Source organism: Suillus clintonianus (assembly GCF_016758775.1).
Source record: "Suillus clintonianus strain FC179 chromosome Unknown DEU56scaffold_34, whole genome shotgun sequence".
In the NCBI taxonomy this organism is placed as follows: domain Eukaryota; kingdom Fungi; phylum Basidiomycota; class Agaricomycetes; order Boletales; family Suillaceae; genus Suillus; species Suillus clintonianus.
This window is the reverse complement of record NW_024539258.1, coordinates 187,407-205,687: the sequence shown is the minus strand read 5'-3', so window position 1 is coordinate 205,687 and position 18,281 is coordinate 187,407. Positions and strand designations below refer to the sequence as shown.

The following is an 18,281-nucleotide window of genomic DNA, read 5'->3' as shown; positions in this document are numbered from 1 at the left end:
CAGTGATGCTTTTGAATGGGGTGTTGTATTCAAATTGACGGGATGGTGCCATTTGTGTAGCGCTATGAGGGCGGGAGCTTGATAATCGTTTTGGCTATCATATAACTCGTATTTCGGCTGGAGCGTTGGTAGTGGTGAGTCGCTACCCCCATCGATAAGCACGTATGTTCGTCCCTCCTTCCAGATTGACTTCGTACGTTTACATTTTACATCCTAGTCTTTATTGTACTCATGGCATGACAGGTACCGAAACAAGGGGTAATGTGTCCGTCAATGCATGATACACCTATCCGGTATTGATTCGTTTCGGAAGGCAAGACAGATCGAGGGGTAGACACTCTACACCCTCCCCTGTCGTTCCTGTGAGGCGATCGCCATCTCCAAAGTAAGTTTCATCCCACTTCACGTGATCGATTTCTTCGATTTGGGTTCCCTAGACCAGCGGCTATTAAATCACGCCGATCGTTAGTACGCCGACGTCCTCCCTTGACGTCTTCCAATTCGCATGGAGCCCTTCGACCATCGGCTTCATGTGGTTTCGTGAAAGAGAGGACTCCGCCACTTGATGCTCGGCCAGCACAACATGATCCTGTGACCTCGCGGCTTCACCGCTTGCAGACACAGTCAACTCAAACTCTTCAGCAGCAGAAAGGGGAGAGTATGGATTCATTGAGACAACGCAAGCACTCACCGTATAGTGCTGCGCGACGCCCTGTCGTTGCAAAATGCAATTGTGAACCGAGTGATCAAGTAGAGCCCCCTCTGACGACTAAAGCCGAAGTGTTGTATCCGCACGCAAAGAAGAAGAAAGCATTATGCGTAAGTTTATTCCGGTTTGTGTTTGCATGTCTTATTGGTATCTTTGGGTAGATTGGCATAAACTACAAAGGCCAGAACAGGGAGCTTCGCGGTTGTGTGAACGATGCTTGGAACATGTCGGAATTTTTGAAATGTCCGTCCATTTTTTCATCTGCTCTTATTCGTTCAGTACCAAGCGACGCGGAGATCAACAGCCTCCTGGAATTATGCGAACGAGGATATCATGGTGCTCACAGATGAGCCATATAATCTGAAATACATGCCGACGAAACGGAACATTCTCAACGCATTACGGTGGTTAGTGAAAGACGCCCAGCCTGGAGATAGCTTGTTCTTCCACTGTGAGTTGACGTATGTATCCGTCAATTTACCAATGGATTGATTGGTCTATTCAGATTCTGGACATGGAGGACGAATCGTGGACTTGGATGGTCGTCGTGTGGATGGTCACCGTGCGGATGGATTTGAAAAGGGTAATGGTTATAATAGTCCAAACTTTGAATCATGATGCTGATCTGAACATGAGCTATCCATCCGGTTGACCGGGAGCGCGCTGGTGAGATTGTCATGGAGGTGCGTTTGTATAGTTTGTTTGTCTTGCTTAGACGCGAGGTAAATGAATCTCCATCTTCTCAATCAGGACCTATACCATATGATGGCAAGTACTGAGAACGCGAATTGTAGGGTCAGTGCTAACTTTGATATAGGTTAAACCCTTGCCGACTGGTTGCAGCCTTACGGTGAGCTTGCGAGCAGCTTGATGTGTCGACCGACTTCAATCATTTCACCAACAGGCATTGTTTGATGTAAGTTTCAGTTGTCAATAGTCGAGTTGAACCGATGATTTCATGAACGCTGCTATGATAGTCGTGTCATTCTGGAACCGTCCTTGGTAAGAAACGGTTGTATTACTCAGTTGCGTTATCTTTGTTGATCCGTTTCGCGCACAGACTTGCCATATATCGTCAGTCCGAAGATGTGAGTTGATCTGTTCGTGATTGTCTAATCGTTTGCTCAGCGTCAAGCCAGTGGTCGCCTACAACGGGCGAACTCTCGAGGTCTTACAAAGTATCCACACGCTTATGTGGTGAGTGAAATGTTATCGACTGGAAGTTCATTTGACGGTCACATGTTAGGTTTTGTTTGCGAGTTGTAGCGACCTCCAAAATAGCGGGGGCGTCATCATAAGGGGTGGAGAATTTCACGGAGCCATGTCCTCTGTGCGTAGTGATCGAGAATTCGTTCGTGTCATTCTGACTAAACACACTATCAGGCCTTCATCACATCACTCAGTGAGTAGCGTTCTAGCAATGACAGCTATGCGACTTACTGGCATTAGCGGCCAACCCAAACCAATCATATTTGCAGGTGCTTGCGTCCGTGCATGATATTTTGCGCCGGACTCATAGCCAGACGCCGCAGCTGTCGAGCTCGTATTTGATTGTATGGCAATCTCATGCTCTTTAATGCGTTTACTGATGTTTGTGACAACTTCATCAGGATTCCAGTCACCAGTGCCTTTTATAAATTCGATGCCGTGGTTGGTTTTCCATCTACAATTTGTACATACAACACTTGCAGTAACACCTTGTCTATACCTGTCCGACTAGGGACATTGCGAATCAAATCCTATTTAGAATAGACGTAATTGTTTGGTTGACACCGCGCACTCGCAGACTTCTAGGCGTACTGAGTCGCCGCGTGGTCTGGTAGCTGGCATGAAAGAATTGTTTTAGTATGTGACGACAATTGTATCATACAAACGTATAGAGCCCCGTTAGAAGAACCTGTCTATGAAGGTAAGTACCGCGAGAATAGGAAGGCTCCGACCGAATAACCCTAAATCCCCTTGGCGGATAGGTAATAAATGGTTTTCAGTACCCAGTGAGTGTAAGTGCCAGTGTCCCTGTGGGCAATGTTGCGAAATCCATCCTTTGATGGGACGGTTTCTCCCAAAAACTGAGCTCAATGAACACACTGCGATAGTAATGGAACTGTGTGTGAGCGGGACACGTTCATGGAACTGTCAGTGTGGGGTAAGCAGCTCAGCAATATCACGTACATCCTGAGAGTGGGGCATGGTCATGGAACCATTAGCATCGCGCAAGGTTCAAAAGACAGTCAGCATCGAGAAAGTAACTGAAAAGACAAAATTACATACTTCCTGAGAGTGGGGCATTGTCATGGCACCCTTAGCGTCTGGTAGGCAACTCAAAAAACAAAATCACGCACACACCGAAAGAGATGTATGACCATGGCATTATCAGCGTCGGGTAAGCAGCTCAACAAGATCACGCGCAGTCTGGAGTGGGACATGGCCATGGATATGGTCAGTGACGGGACAATTCAAGCACACCATCAATAAGGTATATACCTTATTAAACAATCCATTCAAGATTTTTCGCGAGGATCCAGGGTATTTGGTGCATTCTACAAATGGCAGGATAGTCTATGAATTCGAGATACCAGACTTTTGACATCGGCCTTATTCAGAATAGTTGTCTGGGATCGTCTTACATATTGTCAAAGGTCCTCGGAATCAACTAAACTCTCACATCGATAGCTTGGAGGACTGCCAATAAACCGCCAATAGCAGTTTTTATGGATTCTCCCGCAAGCGGAATTGCCCCTGCAGCAACCTGTACCACGGGTAAAGATAGCTGGGCCATGCTAGACACTTCGCGGGCAAGAGATATGCCACATGTGACATAAAGATTTGGTGGACGAAACGCTGGCGTGTGTCCGTTCGTCCGTCGTAGAATGCCGAGTCAAACGAAGTGCGATGACCTTGGGCAAAACATTGTCTCGGACAGAAAGTGCGTTAGGTAACATTACTTATGTAATGTCACGGTCACATACCTTACTGGGGGTCACCGGCGGCGGTCCGGCGCTGTACTTTCTACAGAATTCTACTACTAGCAGCCCGGTATCAACAATCCGTACATAATTCATAAGCACTCACATCATGATGTCGGACAGGCCTGGCACGGATTTTCATATGCTTTTTGAGGTTCTAATAGATCGTACAAAAAGCTCAAAAGCAGGTCATCAGAATCTGTCCAGATCCCATACCCATTCCTAGTGACATTGGCTACGGGCCTTTTGCCATCACCGACATTTCCCAATGCCCATCTCGCGTCGTTCATTAGCTGTTTTAAGCTGAGCCAGCTGCATGTTCATGTCAATAGCTGGTCAGTATCTATATCTACACTTCAATGCGTGCTCATATGTTTGAGAAAATGCATTCATAGGATGAACTGCCAGTGATATTGACGTTTCGTCTTCAAGGATCTTTCAGCTGCTCTGTCGACAACGCTCTTTCAATTCGTGACGTTCTTAGTCGATAAAAAAACACCGGTCTCCACTCCTCTCGCCCTCGTTCGTGCTGCGTTTATTCTCTAATATTCACTAGACACTGCCAGATGCCGGTCGTTCTCATCCCTTGACATTATAGGTGATATCATCATGATGAACTGGCGAGTTGGAGAGCGTTCACTTCATTTCAAGCCTATCCTTCGGACTTCCCAGCAGGAAACCACGTGATTTCAACATCATCCGGTCTGCTTATCTTATTCTCAAAGTACCTCCACACTGGATGTCAATGTCATTATTATGAGATGGAGTGAACTCTGACATGTAGTACTAAACGTGCGGTGAAAGCACTGTTTAGTAGCGCTACTGGCGCGCATATTATCAGGGTCACTACTCACCTCTCCTGATGCTCACGTCTGTGCTGTCTTCCTGCAGTGATGCAGAATTCAGGAATCATCTCTCATAAACTGACACTCGTGGCCAGGAGTGAGCACATTCACGAACAAGGTGAATAATAATAATTGTTGTGTCTCATCCGTCCTCCAACCGCACCTCTTCCAGGAACCATAGGAAACCATCCGGCCAAGGTGACCGTGTATGCGCCACGAGACGCCATGACAAGAAGGGCTCCATCCAAATCTGTCGACTTCTGTCGATTGACCATGCTTCATATCGGAGTTGGGAAGATCCGCTTGAGAGACTTGAAAGTCCGACCCAGTGATGAATATCTCATTTGAACTGATTGACTCATGCATGGCGCCGTTGTGATAGATGGAGCTATTGACCTACGAACAGGAAGGCTCTAATTGATGAAGTTGATCGATCGCTGACCCACGTCAACGCTTACTGACGTGGCATCCCATTGTACTGAGCACGAGTTACGATTCTGTGACATTGGTATGCGTGAGCGAAGCTTTGTCGGAGTAGTACGGTTGGTGCCCAAGGCTGGCAAGGCACTTAAAGCCCATCATAACTTGAATTGTACGCCCCTCTCACTAGTCATGCTACAGCTGTCTGATCTGTCCTTTTCTGAGAATGTCCGGCGCATCCTCGGTGCTGCAGCTTGCCTTTGGGTAGTACAAGTGATTGTTCGGGCTTCCCTTCCTAAGTCAAAGAGTGGCCTTCCCCTCCCACCTTCCCCTCCCTCTCGGAGACTTCGTGGGCATTTCCTGCCCCCTCGTAGGTAAAGCTTTTCAACTGACTCATCACATTTTCAATGCTAATCGTGTTCTATTACTGACCAGCTCATTTCTCACTATAGGCCGATGGATTGATGAGCACGGTCCTCTGGTCACACTTCGCTCAGGGACTCAGAAAATGGTTATCATTGGCCGGCATAAAGTCAGTCCATTCATGCTGAGTTTGTTTGTTTTTGAGACTCAAGACACTTCCATCGCAGGCCGCGATTGATATCATGGAGAGGCAGAGCGCATCGCTCGTCGATCGTCCTCGTCTAATTGCTGCCAGTGAAATGCTTAGCGGTGGACTGTCCATCGTCTTTACACCCGCTGGGGACAGGTTCCGTCGGATGCGTAGGTTCGTAGTCTGTGGTATTGGGAAGGCGCAAATATCCATTATGTTGTTCACAACGTGATCAGAGCACTTCATACGCATCTTCAGCCTAAAGCAGCCGAGGCGTATCAACCTTTGCAGATGTCATACGCGAAACATACGGTCCTCAGCATTCTTGAAGATCCACAAAACTTCCAGAACCACGCGAGAACGTAAGCGCTCTCTTGGCTATGATGGTAAAAGACTTACGATCATTTTGAAGGTATGCTGCGACAACAGTCACGAAAATTGCTTATGGGAAGGATACATCCACGTCTGCGACTGATGCTGAAGTCAAGGACGCTCGCGAGTTTCTCGATATCTTTCGTGTAGCCGTTCGACCTGGCGCTTACCTGGTGGACGCAATCCCGTGGCTCAGATACCTTCCTTGGTACGGACAAGAATTAAAACGAGGGTTTGAGATCAGCAAGCGACTTTATACCAACCAGCTGAACTGCGTTAAAGAGCAAATAGTATGCATTGCCTAGTCAATCTTCACATAATGTCTGAAATGTTCCACGGCAGACTCAGGGCAATGCGGATATTGGCCCTTCGTTTGGGAGATATATGCTAGAAAATCGCGATCTCTGTGGCTTGACAGAGCCAGAGATGGCTTTTCTTGCTGGCGCCTTCTTCGTAGCTGGAACCGACACGGTGAACTGTCTTGTTGTATTGTTTCCCAAGACATGGAGCTGACATCATGTGTCAGACTGCTCTAGCAATATGCACGGTATTAATGGCAGCAGCATGTTTCCCTGATGAGCAAGCTATAGTCCAGGCCGAGCTTGACGCGGTTATCGGAAGGCACCGAGGTAGCTCGATTCATACGGCAGATTTATCGATTTAATAATGTCTCGACCAAAGCACCAACCTTCGCTGATGAACAATCCCTCCCTCGTCTGCACGCCTTCATCTCTGAGGCTTTGAGGTGGAGACCCTTGGTTCCCAATGGTTAATATCTTCATCAGCAATTTTGTGCCCGAGGTTCACAATGCTCATCTGCAGGGACACCGCACCGAACGACTAAGGAAGTGATTTGGGCAAGTAATCTTTTGAGAAATTTGTCGTGTCATGTGTGGAGACTAAAACAGACATCGGCTGACAGGAAAACTATAGCATTCCTGCGGGAACTACTGTATTTGGCAACCATTGGTGATATTCGACCTTCGGGATATGTAAAAGGAATCTGACGGCTACTACCTCAGGGCCATCTCTCGAGATCCGGAAGTCTACCCTGAGCCTGACGCGTTCAAGCCCCAGCGCTGGATTAACGATCAAGGTGGCCTGAGGGATGATCTTGACTTCTTTGTCTTTGGGTTTGGCCGGCGGTATGCATCGCCTTTCAGGTTAATCTTTCTTTAATTGTCTGTTTCAGTATATGCCCCGCTCTACACCTCGCGAAGAGGTATGTAACGTGTCCTTGCACACATCATCTTCCAAACTCAGTTCAATCGGCGCAGATCGGTGTTCATTAACTCGGCCCTTATTGTTTGGGCGTTCGAGCTCGCTGCTGATCATACAAAGCCGCTGGATGACATGGGATTTATGAGCGGGATGCCGCCAAAGGAGGACCCATGTACGATCAACTTTAAGACGAGGATTCCAGAGCTGGAGCTCAGGCACACGATGCACAATTATGCACGAGAAGACCACTAGGGAGGGGAAGTAGAGTCGTTCGTTCATTCATATGCACAGTCACTGTACAGCCAATTGTCGATTTCGACCAGAGATCGTCGTAAATGTCGTTGATACTTCACGAGTAGCAGCACCGAAATTTCAAGAAATTTACTTTATTTATTGCTCTATGTAGCTGCACAGAACACTATCACCGAGAATCCGGCAATCGTGGGAGATCAACCATACGAACAGTGGTTGTAATATAAGGCGCATCAATGAGCTTGATTGTATCAGAAAGGCAAGAAAGGATATGGCATAGAATCATAACATAGGTGATCGGGTGGGAGCAAATGGTAATAAATAGGACAACGACGACAGGTTTTTAAGCCCTGTCAAATACGGATGGGCCTCACCGAAGCAGGAGTGGGCCTTCCCCGAGGACGGGGCCGGTTGAGTCTTAATGTTTCCGACGGCCTACAGAAATGGGTCAGCAGAATGTACATGCACAGATGTGATATCGCACGCACGTCATGATCGAGCCTTGCGACGTATTACTAGGAACAGTTGCCAGAGAGAGGTTAGCGAAGCTGGCATTTTCCTTATTCTCCATCCCAGTGCGGGTAGAGCTCCTCTTCGCCCAACCCAAGGCAGCTCTTCGCGCGACCGAGCCCACACGGGGACGGGGTGGGAGGCCAAACACGCGCTCGAGTTTACCAGGCGACATTGCTGCGTCCTTCATGATTTCGCCTGCCTTGGTGTTCTCGAAAGCAGACGACATGATGTTAGGGTTGACGGAAATCTGCTGCAGCGCCTTAGGTTGACCTTGGGCGCGCATGTTGTCATTGGGAGCATTTTCTGCGACAGCTGCAACAATGGCCGCCCTCACTTGCTCGGTGGCCGGAGAAGACGTGAATGAAGTCTTCATGGTCCTGGGGTAGGGCGAGGGTCGAGAGTTGACGCGAGAACGCATGCGCCGTGGGCGCAAATCCGAAGGCAAAGGCCCGTAGTTCTGCAGTGAATGTTCCAAGAGCGCTTGCATGCCGGAAGGATGACAAGGAGGATCAAATGCTGAGAGCGGCATTCAGCGTCGTATAGAAAATAGGTGACGGGTTACTCACATTGAACCGCGAAGACGGAGAACGGCGTGTCAAGCCAGGTCCGCTGGCTCTCTGTCACTGTCTCTTGAACTTCGTCGCGAAGCGCATAGTACTTGCGTAACGCCATAATGCCCCTCTCGTCATCCCATAATGACACTGAATCCACAGATGCAGTCTCGGGATCAGCAACAAATACGGGAGCACGACCAATTGTCTTTGTCGCCGAATCAGGAAGTTGAGTAGTCTTCGTTGAAGAACCTAGAAGCGACTGAGGGAACGAAGTCGAAGAAGATGCCGTGAATTCCTCCTCGATGGTCTCGTAAATGGAAGTCCGTGATGCACGGGCTTGAGAGATCCGTCGTTGGTGACCGTGGCCGCGAGCGCGTGGTCGGACTCTGTCCAAGGTAGCGTTCGAAAGAGGGTGAGTGGTGTTGGAAAGCATGTAGTTGACATGCGAGAGGTCAATGCTAGACTGCGAGCCCTCCGAGAACGAGGAATAGCCATCCGAGATAGAAAGTGGAGGCGTATCAGCACCAGAACTCATAGATGTACAAGTGCTGGAACGAGAACGGCCTGCAGGAGGGCGGGTGAAGACAGGTATACGGACTAGTATTGTAGTGAGCAAGACAAAGAAATCCATTACAAACGGACGACTCACAAGATCTTGACAGATCTTCTCCTTCTGCGATCAACGCCGTGACCTCCAGACTCTGCCTCTCCAAAAGACCGTGCTTTGCTCTAATCATGCGCTCGTCACCGAACTTTTCTGAGTGCGCAGTCGAAGCGATCGATGGCTTGCTTTCAAGAACTCGCCTCTTCGGAGATTCGTAATCATCGCCCTTGCGACGGATATTTGGCCGAGGAACGTCAGATCCGACGTGTTTCCTTTTTTCAACTTGGCGACAAGGCGAAGTTTCGATCGTGGATCCTACGGAGCGGCGTCGAACGTAGCCACCACCAAGCATCTGCAAGAGGAAAAATTAAACAACCAATTCACAAATATGACCCCAATAGCTTACGCTGATCATGGTGTCATCTTCTTTCTGCGGACTGTGAACACTGGCAATGCTATAGCTTGATAACCGTTTGAATTGAGGCGGCGCATGCGAGGAGTCCACGCCAAAGAACGCAGAGTCAGACGAAGAGACCGATGTCCTGTGGCCAGTCTTCTCAAAGAGCGAGTCGTCCATGTTGGAAACCAGCTGAGGCTCCTGGTCCATGCCCAAGATCGAATCATAGGACAAGCGATTCGTGTATTGATCACTCCGGAACTGCTCGCTTCGGGCGCTCCCGGCAGGGCTTTCAGGCGGTGACGCAGAAATGGCGGTAAGTGGCATCCCACGATCCAATGCAGAGTCGAGCATCTTGTCTCCCAGCCCTGGTCTCCCAAGATGAACCCCCGAGAAGTCGTCACTGAGCATGGAATCGACGGAAAAATCGGAGCGATGCCTAGCCCACGAAGCACGCGCGCCACGAGCGTACGATTGCAAAACGCTGCTCATGCTACCGCTCGAGTCACTGCAGCGGCGGTGTCCATAGCTGTTGCGGTTGAACAAGCTGATTGGTGGACATAACGATGCGACGGAGGCTGATGATGAGTGGCGACGATGAGTAGTAACACGATTGTACGGGTGTAACTGGGAGTGCGCTGGAGCACGGAAGTAAAAGCTCGAGGCATCGCTGTCAACACGTCGCCTGCGAGGCTGCTTGTGGATAAAGGAGAACGTGTCATTAAGAGAAGACATGGTGAAAGAGAATTCGTCTGATGAAGGACGCTCCCGAAGGCTTGGGAGTGGTGGTCCATAGTCGAAAGGATCCGTCGACCCATGATTGATAACCTGTCCATATGACGAGATAGACGCAATGCTGAACTCGGACGAGTACCTGCTGTGCTTGACACGCGAAGTGGCTCCCGGCGGAGGGTAGAAATTCGGACGATGGTCATGGAACTCGAATCCTCTTCTCACCTCTGCAAACGAGTCAAAGCCCGCAAAGCTCAATTCTGAAGAGTGTCTGTAGTGGCCTGGGACATGGGAAGAACGCGCAGTCGAGCGTCCGATGAACTTCGAGCTAGCGTCTGAATCGAGGCGGACGCGGGATGGAGGCGAGGGGATCTCAATAGCCTTTGCAAATATGGAGTTGAGAACGGCGGACTCGTCACCAGCCAGCGAAGTTGCGGAGAGGGACTTGGCAATAGCCGAAGGAGGAATGATGTCCGAAAGGGTAAGTGGCTCCTCCTTCTTTTCAACAGAGGGTGCAGACGATGGTATGCCACCAAACTTGAAGTCCCTATTGAGCCGTCCATCTGATGGTCGCAAATTCATGGACTTGGCGTTCCTCAAGCCTCGAGACTGCTCTGCACAAAGGAAGTCCTCATCCTCCCCATCATTCGTCGTGGCAAAGCTATCCGTTCCAGGAAGCAGCGATGGTTCAACATCCACATCCATCGGGAAACCTTGAGGCAAGAACTCCTGCGATACAAAGTCCACGCTAAATGTGCTATCTCCCGCACGCTCCAGTTCCGCTTGCAATGACGGGATCTTGGGCACAGGCGGAGCGTCAGGTGGCAGGTCAAAGTCATACCGCAAATCAATCTTGGCAGGAGTGCGGAATGCGTTCTCGAGCTGCTCAACGAAGCTAAGCCTGTCAGACCCGCCAGACTCGTTGAGCTTCTGCAGCTCGCCCGTAAAGTCAAAGGACTTCTTGGTATCGTCCTCAGAGGACATCCCAGCCTCTTCAATATCAGCATGGTGATCGTCCTCGTTAATGACTTTGGCGCGGAACACAGGAGTTTCGATAACTGAGCCTTTGGGTGAGGGGAGTGGCATCTCGGGCGGCAGGCCAGGCGAGGGCAGCGGTGGGTGCGCGATCATCAGGTTAGGATTGAACGACAAAGTATCATCCGCTTCTTGATCCGAGTTGGACAAAATTATCTGCAATTCATCAGGAATGTCAGAGTCAGGATCACTCGCATCCAGCTCTTGTTCTCCCACGGACCCGCCCAACGTTCCTGCGAGACCGAGGTTCCGGCGTGCATCAGGGAGAATCAGCAGGCTCGGGCTGTCAGGCGGTGTCGGAATACCATCGGTGGCATCGCAACGCAACTGCAACCGTGCATGCTCATTAGGCACGAGTGATGACTGCTTCCTCTCGTGTCCTCTTGCCTTCTTGAACACGGGACTTGCACCCAGTGACGCACGGGAACTAGACGCTGAGTGCGCAGAGCCAAAGGTACGTGACGACGGCGAACGATCCGCGTTACCCGTGAACGGTAACCTCATAGGCGCTGCAAACACAGCGCGTCCCGACACCGGCACTCTGCTTGTCGCAGGGCGGAGTGCCTTGAAGACTGGCTCTGGCTCTTCCGCAGGCGCTGGGCTCATAGTACGCTTGTGCGTGAACTTAAATGCCGGTACGGTAGCATTTGCGTCCCTTGACAGAGAAGGCTTCGCAGGCGATATTCCAGCGTTGAGCGTAGCCCAAGGTGCAATGTGCTGCCCGATGGACGGGACCGCGGTGGATATAGTCTTGGCGTATGGGCGAAGTGAAGTGACGCTCGCTGCGCTTGCGCGGAGGCCTTTGATAGGGCTTTCTAGAGTCATGCGGTGTTTCGTGGGGCTGCCTGCTTCGGAAGGGGCGAAAAAGGAACGGCCACTCATTGGCGACATGTCCGGCGTCGCTTGGAGATCAAGGCGGTTGATGAGCTGCGCGAGATCGTTTGTTGCTGCGTCCAGGAGGGACATAACTGCGTTGTCTGTCACAACATAAATGAATGGGTCAGCACGATGCAAACAATCGACTGGCTGCGGTAATGACTTAACGCACCGCTTTCGTCCTCGTACATAGCCTTGGGCCTGCCACGGCCCAGAAGCTGCTCGCTCAGCGGCCTTGGGCGTACTCGCTTGCTCGGTGTCTCGAGATCGCTGTGCCCGTCTACAGTTGCCTCTTCGATGGTCACGATTGGCAGTACAGATGCCTCTTCCTCATTTATGTCCTCCTTGCCTTCCTCGCGTTCAGGGAAAACCGCCGCTAGCGGCGTCCTCTTCCTGCTATCCGAAGATTTGCGGGTCCCTTTGGTTTTCTTGTCCTTCTTGCTGGTGTCCGTCTCCTTCTCCTTCGATGCGCGTTCCTTCCTCCTGACCTCCTTCACGGTTTCCAACCCAGCCTCGTCCCACCTCACTGAGCACCCGGCAGAAGACCCTCCCGAAGATACGGAAATAGGCCTTACACTCCCAGCACTACTCGCTGTCATGGTGGATCCCGTCCTCGGTCTGGCAAGAATTCCGAACGTGGCAGGCGGGTCCACCGACAGGCTATTGGACCTCTGCGCTTGAGCGGCTACAATTGATGATGCCGTAGATCCGCTTCGCAGAGATGGAAGACGCATCGAGGAGGGGAGGCCCAGCCCAAGGATTGACTTCTTCTTGCCAAGAGTTGCTCTAGAGGTTTTCTCGTCAGGGCTTGCACTAAGTGCCCCTGCTTCGAAGCTGCTGCCGGAGTAGCGCACGGTTGCAGCCTTGTCTTTCTCTTTCTCTGTCTCCTTTTCTTTCTCCTTGTTTTGACCCTTGTCCTTTTTTTTCTTCTTCTTCTTGGGCTCGCTGATAACAGGAGGAGTAGGTTGAGGCGTGTCATCGGGTGCGGGCATGTTCTTGAGCTGTGCCCAAGATCCGATACGTGCGAGAGAGCGGACAGAGCGCATTGCTCGGAGAGCGACGCTACCTTTGCCGGAGCCGAGGGGGGCAGCGCCTGGTGGAGCAAGCGTGGCGCCATTTGCAGCGGACGCAAGCGTCGCTGACGGCGGCGTCGGCACACGCAGATGCTGCCTCTCTGTGGGGGACTCGCGGTGCTCAGCCAACACTGGGCTGTTCAGCAAGATCCCCGAGTCGAGAGAGTTGAACCGCGCTCGGGACTCGGTGTGTTTGACTGAGGGCGGTTCAGGCGCTGTTAAATAAAATGTCAATGACGCGTCCTAGTGTGGATTATGAGCTTACATCTCGATCTCTCTTTCTCCTTTGACTCCTTCTTCCCCTTTCCAATGGTCCACCAACCAGCCTTCTCATCCACCTTCACCTTCAATGTATTCTCCTTGTCTTTCTTCTTCTCCTTCTCCTTCTTCTTCTCCTTTTCCTTCACATGGGGGACGTTGGTCACCTCCCCGAGAGCGGGACCCCAGCGCATGCCATCCAGGGCCACGCGGCTCTTCTTCTTCTTCACCACGACGATCTCCGCAATCTCGGGATCGTCAGCCGGGTCGACATATATTTCGATACCTGCGCTCCCAGTCTTCCTCGAACCACTGGCGCCAACGCGGCGCACCACGTCCGATAAATCATTCTCTCGTGAAGAAAGTAAACCGAGCTTTGATTTCTTGGGTACGAGACGCCTACGAGGCGTTGGATCTGATGAGGGAGCTTTGGGCGCGAGAGCAAGTGGGGGCTGAGGTTCAGACCATGGAGAGACAGATGTGTTGGCTGGTAAGGGCGTTGCGGCAACAAGGCGGATGGTGGGGATAGCAAGCTTTGCGGCGGGCGTTGCGAAGGGTGACGGGGAGCGGGTGCGAGTGGTGTCAGTTGTTCGTGAGAGGAGTTGTGATGACATCTCTTCTTGTGAGTACGTGAATTTGATGATATGAACAAACGGTCTTGAAAAACGTTAAATGGGTCGTGATCGTATTAAAACAAGTCGTCAAGTATGATTGAAGCAAGCAAAGAAAGAAAGCGTTATGAACAGTCGTGAATCGTGGTCAGTATCGTGATGGTTGATTTAACTTGATGATTTGTTTGTCGAGATCGTCGTGGTCTTGCGGTCCTGACGACGGTTGTCTGAGAGCAGTTAAGCTCGTCAAAGCCTCGTATTAGTAGATGAAACGGAATCTCTAGCAAACGGTGGTCAATGATTAACCCATTGTATAGATAATGAAATCATACCTAAGCGACAAAAGATGACTTACGGTGACAAGCTCGCGCGCAAGAGAGACAAGAGTGCATTCGACCTTGGCCCCCTTCCAGAAAGTCGAACTTATTTGGTTCTGTGGGTGCACTCCAAAACAACACGTAAACAACGCGCGAAACAAATCATAACTCACGTGATCGCATTAGCTCTCGCTCTGCCTCAGCCTCAGGCTGGACTCCACCAAGCGCTGAGGTACCTTCCAGTTCCCCGCTGTCATCACGTACGACGCTGCATATATGTGCAACGCTCGTCAAGATATTACCCGGCTTCTACCTGAAATTGATATTGGAAGACACATGATCATAGCAGTTGAAAATACTTGACGGTTCTTCGTCTTCTGCCGTCATCTTCCTTCCCATCGCGACGCAGAAAGATCAAGGAAATGACAGGTGCGGTAGATGCAATGGACAGTAATCTTGACGCCCATGCCAGATTGTGTTACGTGGTTGACATCGCTTCATCCGATTCCCATCGTGTGCCATGATTGTACCAGCGCCATATCTGATAACTTCTGAGGACATGCACAAGTGCGTCATTTCGAATATGGGCCTATTTCAACTGATCCGATTTGAACTTGTCCACTGGAGTTGCAGCCATGATCACCAAAACGGCTCTGCAGCACCAGTACGCCGTCGTGCAACTTCCTATTGCGCTTCAACCGAGTTCAACCGAACAACAAAACAAGAAGTATCAAGGGTATGTTCCAACTATACCCCATTCTTGTGGCACATTAATGTGTACCGACCAGCTGCGTGGTGTTATCAGGATCACGCCCGACCCTAGCGTGGGTCTTGGCATCCACAGTCACTCGTTCATTTTCTTGTCGACGGGGGAAATAAAATAAAATAGGTTAACTTTCCGTTCCCTCCGGCGTACTTCAGTTTATCCGGCACACCGTGGATTTCATCGTCGATGTAATTGCTGGGGAGCGTTTACAGCCTCCCGTGATCACCTCGGCCATTAATATGCATCCAGCTGGTCACAAGCATAGTGAGCCGTCCCTAGCTATCGCAGACAATTTCAAGTCTGTTCCTGCTTTCCCTTCTCTTTATATCGCTGTCAACCGTTCTGAATATCCGTTTTGCTGGTCCCGAATCACCATTTGATGATGAAACGACCGCCCATCTGATTACACCGCCTCTAGACGAAACATCCATTTGTTTCCACAATAAACGCACAAATAATCCAGGGTGATCCCTCTTGTTGCTTGCACGAGGCATTACCTGTGGATGCTACGCGTGGTGACATGTACCCATTTGATGAAAACAATAGCCCACAACCGTTAATAATTATTGCGAGTCTGATGGAACGGTGGCTCAGGCTGCTGGACCAGCCTAGATGGGGCCTTTGTTGGTCCATCCGCAAAATTCTAGGGTGATGGGCTTCCGGGTAACTGCACGAGGCATCGCCTGTCGCCAATATATGCTTCTGATCGCCCACAACATATCGGTAGTTCAACACGGAACAAGACCAGTGGCTCACATTGCCAGTCCACCATTGCCAGAGCTTTTGTTGCCAAAAGATTACCGCTCGTGAACGATTGGATCTTGTAGTAACCCCTAGCATTTGAATGACGATTACTTCCTCCCTCGGAGTTTGAAACTATTTAAACTTATCGGCGCGACGTAATCGCCAGCAAAGCCGGGCCTGACAGTTTTGTTGCTGCCTCGAGGCGGACCTTATGCTAAAAAGGGTGGCGACGTGTGTGTTAAGGCTGTCCAGGTCGCCTACAGTTGGTGTGACGCTGGGCGTGAGATGAAGGAGATCACAGGCGCCCAGAGGCACCCATAGCTCAATGGTGCCTTCTTTCAATGAGAGAAGCAGAGCACATGTTCCTACACGTTGTTTATTCCCGCCATCTTTGGTAAACACTTGCCATATCAGCACACCGCTCATCCTATTTTTCAAATTTCAGATATTACGAAAATCGCGGGTAACGGGAAGGTTGAACCCTTTAATAAGTGGGATGGGCCCCTCCCCACGTTCAAACAGTTCTGCAACCCGCAGTTGACTGCTTCACTATTTCGTTCTCGACACCCTCAAGGTCAGTCCTGATATCATCCACGTCGTCACCCATGACAGTGACTGACTTTTATTCAGATGCCTTCCGTGACGTCGAACAGTGTGTCAGGCTGCTCTTTGTTCAACGTTCGCAAATTAAACGCAGCCCGTTATCTGCATGGAACCTCATCTACATCGACGATCGCAGGATTTCCGGACGAACTGCTGTCTGCCATATTTCATAACGCAACGCACGATTTTCACGACTGTTATGACGCTATATTTCAAGCTACTACAATCTCACATGTCTGCCAACGCTGGAGAAACGTATCTCTTTCAACCTCATCATTATGGACCGTCATCGTTCTCACCTTTCCTACTCATCGCAACCAAATCTTTCGCACCGTCAACTGGCTTGCCCGTTCCCGTTCCCGCCCTTTGCACATTTACATGGATTTCCGCGATCCAGCATGGAATTGGGACGAAGCGTCACATTGCTTCGGCTGGAAAAATATGGAAAACGTTATGCGACTTATCTTGCCCCATGCACACCGGTGGCAGAAAGTTGAACTTCTCACAGACACCTGGGCTCCTATTTTTACCTTCCTCTCCTATTCTTCCCGCCTAAAATCAACTCCTATGCTAGAAGATGTCCTTCTATCCCGCTGTAACGCCTTCTTTGCTGCAAAGGGCGAGCTCTTCCGCCCTGCTGCAATGAGGCTTCCAATCTCTTGGTTCGGGGGAGGCTCTGCGTTTCACAGCCTTCGTCGGGTCTCCCTCGCCGGTGTACACGTGAACTGGACAAACTCGGGATTATCGGGTCTATTGGAACTCGAACTCAAGTATCACGCGAGCGAGGTGATGCCCACATTACATGAGTTTTGTGACATCATATCTGCATGTCCCGAACTCGAGCGATTGAGCATTTTGGGATGGGGTCCTCAATTAAACGTAGACGTCGCACCCAAGCAGCGCACTCTTTACCTTCCTCATTTACGAGTCTTTGCCTTCGGATTCATCGATGTCGATTATGCGATTGATCTCTTGTCGCTCTTTCACTTCGCTGCCCTCAAGACGCTTTCGCTGGAGGACATTTCCTCCTCACTGGATCCGTTGCACCCATGTGATGCATCCCGTCTTCTGGAATATCTCGCAGCTGCTCACCACGGGTCGTGCACAACCTCGGCTCATCCATTCCCATGCACAACGTGCGGACCATATCCCTTATCTGTACTGAGTGCCTTAGAGCTTCATGGCCTTACATCATGTGAAGCTTCTTTGCGCTGCTTTCTGGAGGAAACCATGGCTCTCGACCATCTCGTATTGTCTGGTCTAGACAAGACGAATCTCCAAGCAATCATTCCAGACTTAATCACCGCAGCGCTCTGCCCAAGTCTTCTCGACTTGAAATTCAACGACGCAGACTCGACGACCACCGCGTTATTGACCTCCCTTCCAGCCGGTACCGTGCGCAACCCCCATTCTCCCCCGATGCGTGTCGTCATCAACAATACTAGTGAAGACGAATCGCATGACCTTGTTCTCGCGTTGCGGGCCGCTGGCATTGCGGATATATTCACAGGGAATGACATTTCCTGAGTAGAGGCTTGGCAAGGGAAGCCGCAGTATCATTCGTTCATTTTAACGTACCGCCCCCCCATCAGTCGCTCCTTCTTCCCTTCCTGTCAGTGGTCACTGCATGCTCCCCCCTTTATCACCCACGAATTAACGCCCTTTCTCCTGCCTTTGTACTTATGTGGTACTCTTCGTCATTGTATAGTATATCAGTATGCCCGCGCATCTCCTCATTTCTGTCGAGGTTGCATGTTAGTATATCCGTACTATAGAGCTGAATCTCTCTGTAGCATATGTCATTTATTTAATACACACTCGTTTCGTTTGGATGTGGATAGATCAGTCAGACGCGTCGAG

The 18,281-nt window shown here is 50.4% G+C and overlaps 4 protein-coding genes across 4 annotated transcripts; 3 read left to right on the top strand and 1 right to left on the bottom strand.

Moving 5' to 3' along the window:
• The first annotated feature begins 206 nt into the window (after positions 1-206).
• DEU56DRAFT_346435 (caspase domain-containing protein) lies at positions 207-2,479 on the top strand. The gene is made up of 17 exons (XM_041345775.1): positions 207-385; positions 438-819; positions 871-952; positions 1,014-1,160; positions 1,215-1,292; positions 1,346-1,392; positions 1,460-1,477; positions 1,527-1,559; positions 1,614-1,625; positions 1,687-1,711; positions 1,770-1,797; positions 1,849-1,906; positions 1,956-2,039; positions 2,093-2,111; positions 2,159-2,187; positions 2,242-2,262; positions 2,320-2,479. The coding sequence occupies exons 2-17, from the start codon at positions 661-663 to the stop codon at positions 2,344-2,346; spliced, it is 867 nt and encodes a 288-aa protein (XP_041208602.1). The 5' UTR covers positions 207-385; positions 438-660; the 3' UTR covers positions 2,347-2,479.
• Positions 2,480-5,122: 2,643 nt separating this feature from the next.
• DEU56DRAFT_887153 (cytochrome P450) lies at positions 5,123-7,453 on the top strand. The gene is made up of 13 exons (XM_041356220.1): positions 5,123-5,314; positions 5,376-5,472; positions 5,531-5,667; positions 5,730-5,855; positions 5,906-6,155; positions 6,208-6,336; positions 6,392-6,494; positions 6,547-6,633; positions 6,688-6,722; positions 6,788-6,834; positions 6,888-7,010; positions 7,058-7,087; positions 7,143-7,453. The coding sequence occupies exons 1-13, from the start codon at positions 5,133-5,135 to the stop codon at positions 7,336-7,338; spliced, it is 1,542 nt and encodes a 513-aa protein (XP_041208601.1). The 5' UTR covers positions 5,123-5,132; the 3' UTR covers positions 7,339-7,453.
• Positions 7,454-7,456: 3 nt separating this feature from the next.
• Positions 7,457-14,482, bottom strand: DEU56DRAFT_803434 (uncharacterized protein). The gene is made up of 8 exons (XM_041353221.1): positions 14,324-14,482; positions 13,388-14,271; positions 12,222-13,337; positions 9,416-12,150; positions 9,055-9,361; positions 8,418-9,002; positions 7,827-8,367; positions 7,457-7,773 (listed from the first exon to the last, which is right to left on the bottom strand). Exons 2-8 carry the CDS (start codon positions 13,992-13,994, stop codon positions 7,692-7,694), a joined length of 5,973 nt encoding a protein of 1,990 aa, XP_041208600.1. The 5' UTR covers positions 13,995-14,271; positions 14,324-14,482; the 3' UTR covers positions 7,457-7,691.
• A 1,572-nt stretch (positions 14,483-16,054) lies between these two features.
• Positions 16,055-18,061, top strand: DEU56DRAFT_345601 (uncharacterized protein). Its single transcript, XM_041345773.1, has 2 exons — positions 16,055-16,392; positions 16,449-18,061. The coding sequence occupies exon 2, from the start codon at positions 16,449-16,451 to the stop codon at positions 17,946-17,948; it is 1,500 nt and encodes a 499-aa protein (XP_041208599.1). The 5' UTR covers positions 16,055-16,392; the 3' UTR covers positions 17,949-18,061.
• Positions 18,062-18,281: the final 220 nt, after the last annotated feature.

Bases quoted from the DNA above. Each gene is read 5' to 3' on its own strand.
- DEU56DRAFT_887153 (XM_041356220.1), top strand. From the start codon at position 5,133: ATGCTACAGCTGTCTGATCTGTCCTTTTCTGAGAATGTCCGGCGCATC. The intron at 5,473-5,530 runs GTCAGTCCATTC...CTTCCATCGCAG, and splicing joins TTATCATTGGCCGGCATAAA to GCCGCGATTGATATCATGGA. The intron at 5,856-5,905 runs GTAAGCGCTCTC...ATCATTTTGAAG, and splicing joins TTCCAGAACCACGCGAGAAC to GTATGCTGCGACAACAGTCA.
- DEU56DRAFT_803434 (XM_041353221.1), bottom strand. From the start codon at position 13,994: ATGTCATCACAACTCCTCTCACGAACAACTGACACCACTCGCACCCGC. The intron at 13,338-13,387 runs GTAAGCTCATAA...TTTATTTAACAG, and splicing joins GGAGAAAGAGAGATCGAGAT to CGCCTGAACCGCCCTCAGTC. The intron at 12,151-12,221 runs GTGCGTTAAGTC...ATGTTGTGACAG, and splicing joins TATGTACGAGGACGAAAGCG to ACAACGCAGTTATGTCCCTC.
- DEU56DRAFT_346435 (XM_041345775.1), top strand. From the start codon at position 661: ATGGATTCATTGAGACAACGCAAGCACTCACCGTATAGTGCTGCGCGA. The intron at 1,293-1,345 runs GTAATGGTTATA...TCTGAACATGAG, and splicing joins TGCGGATGGATTTGAAAAGG to CTATCCATCCGGTTGACCGG. The intron at 2,188-2,241 runs GTGCTTGCGTCC...CAGACGCCGCAG, and splicing joins CAAACCAATCATATTTGCAG to CTGTCGAGCTCGTATTTGAT.
- DEU56DRAFT_345601 (XM_041345773.1), top strand. From the start codon at position 16,449: ATGCCTTCCGTGACGTCGAACAGTGTGTCAGGCTGCTCTTTGTTCAAC.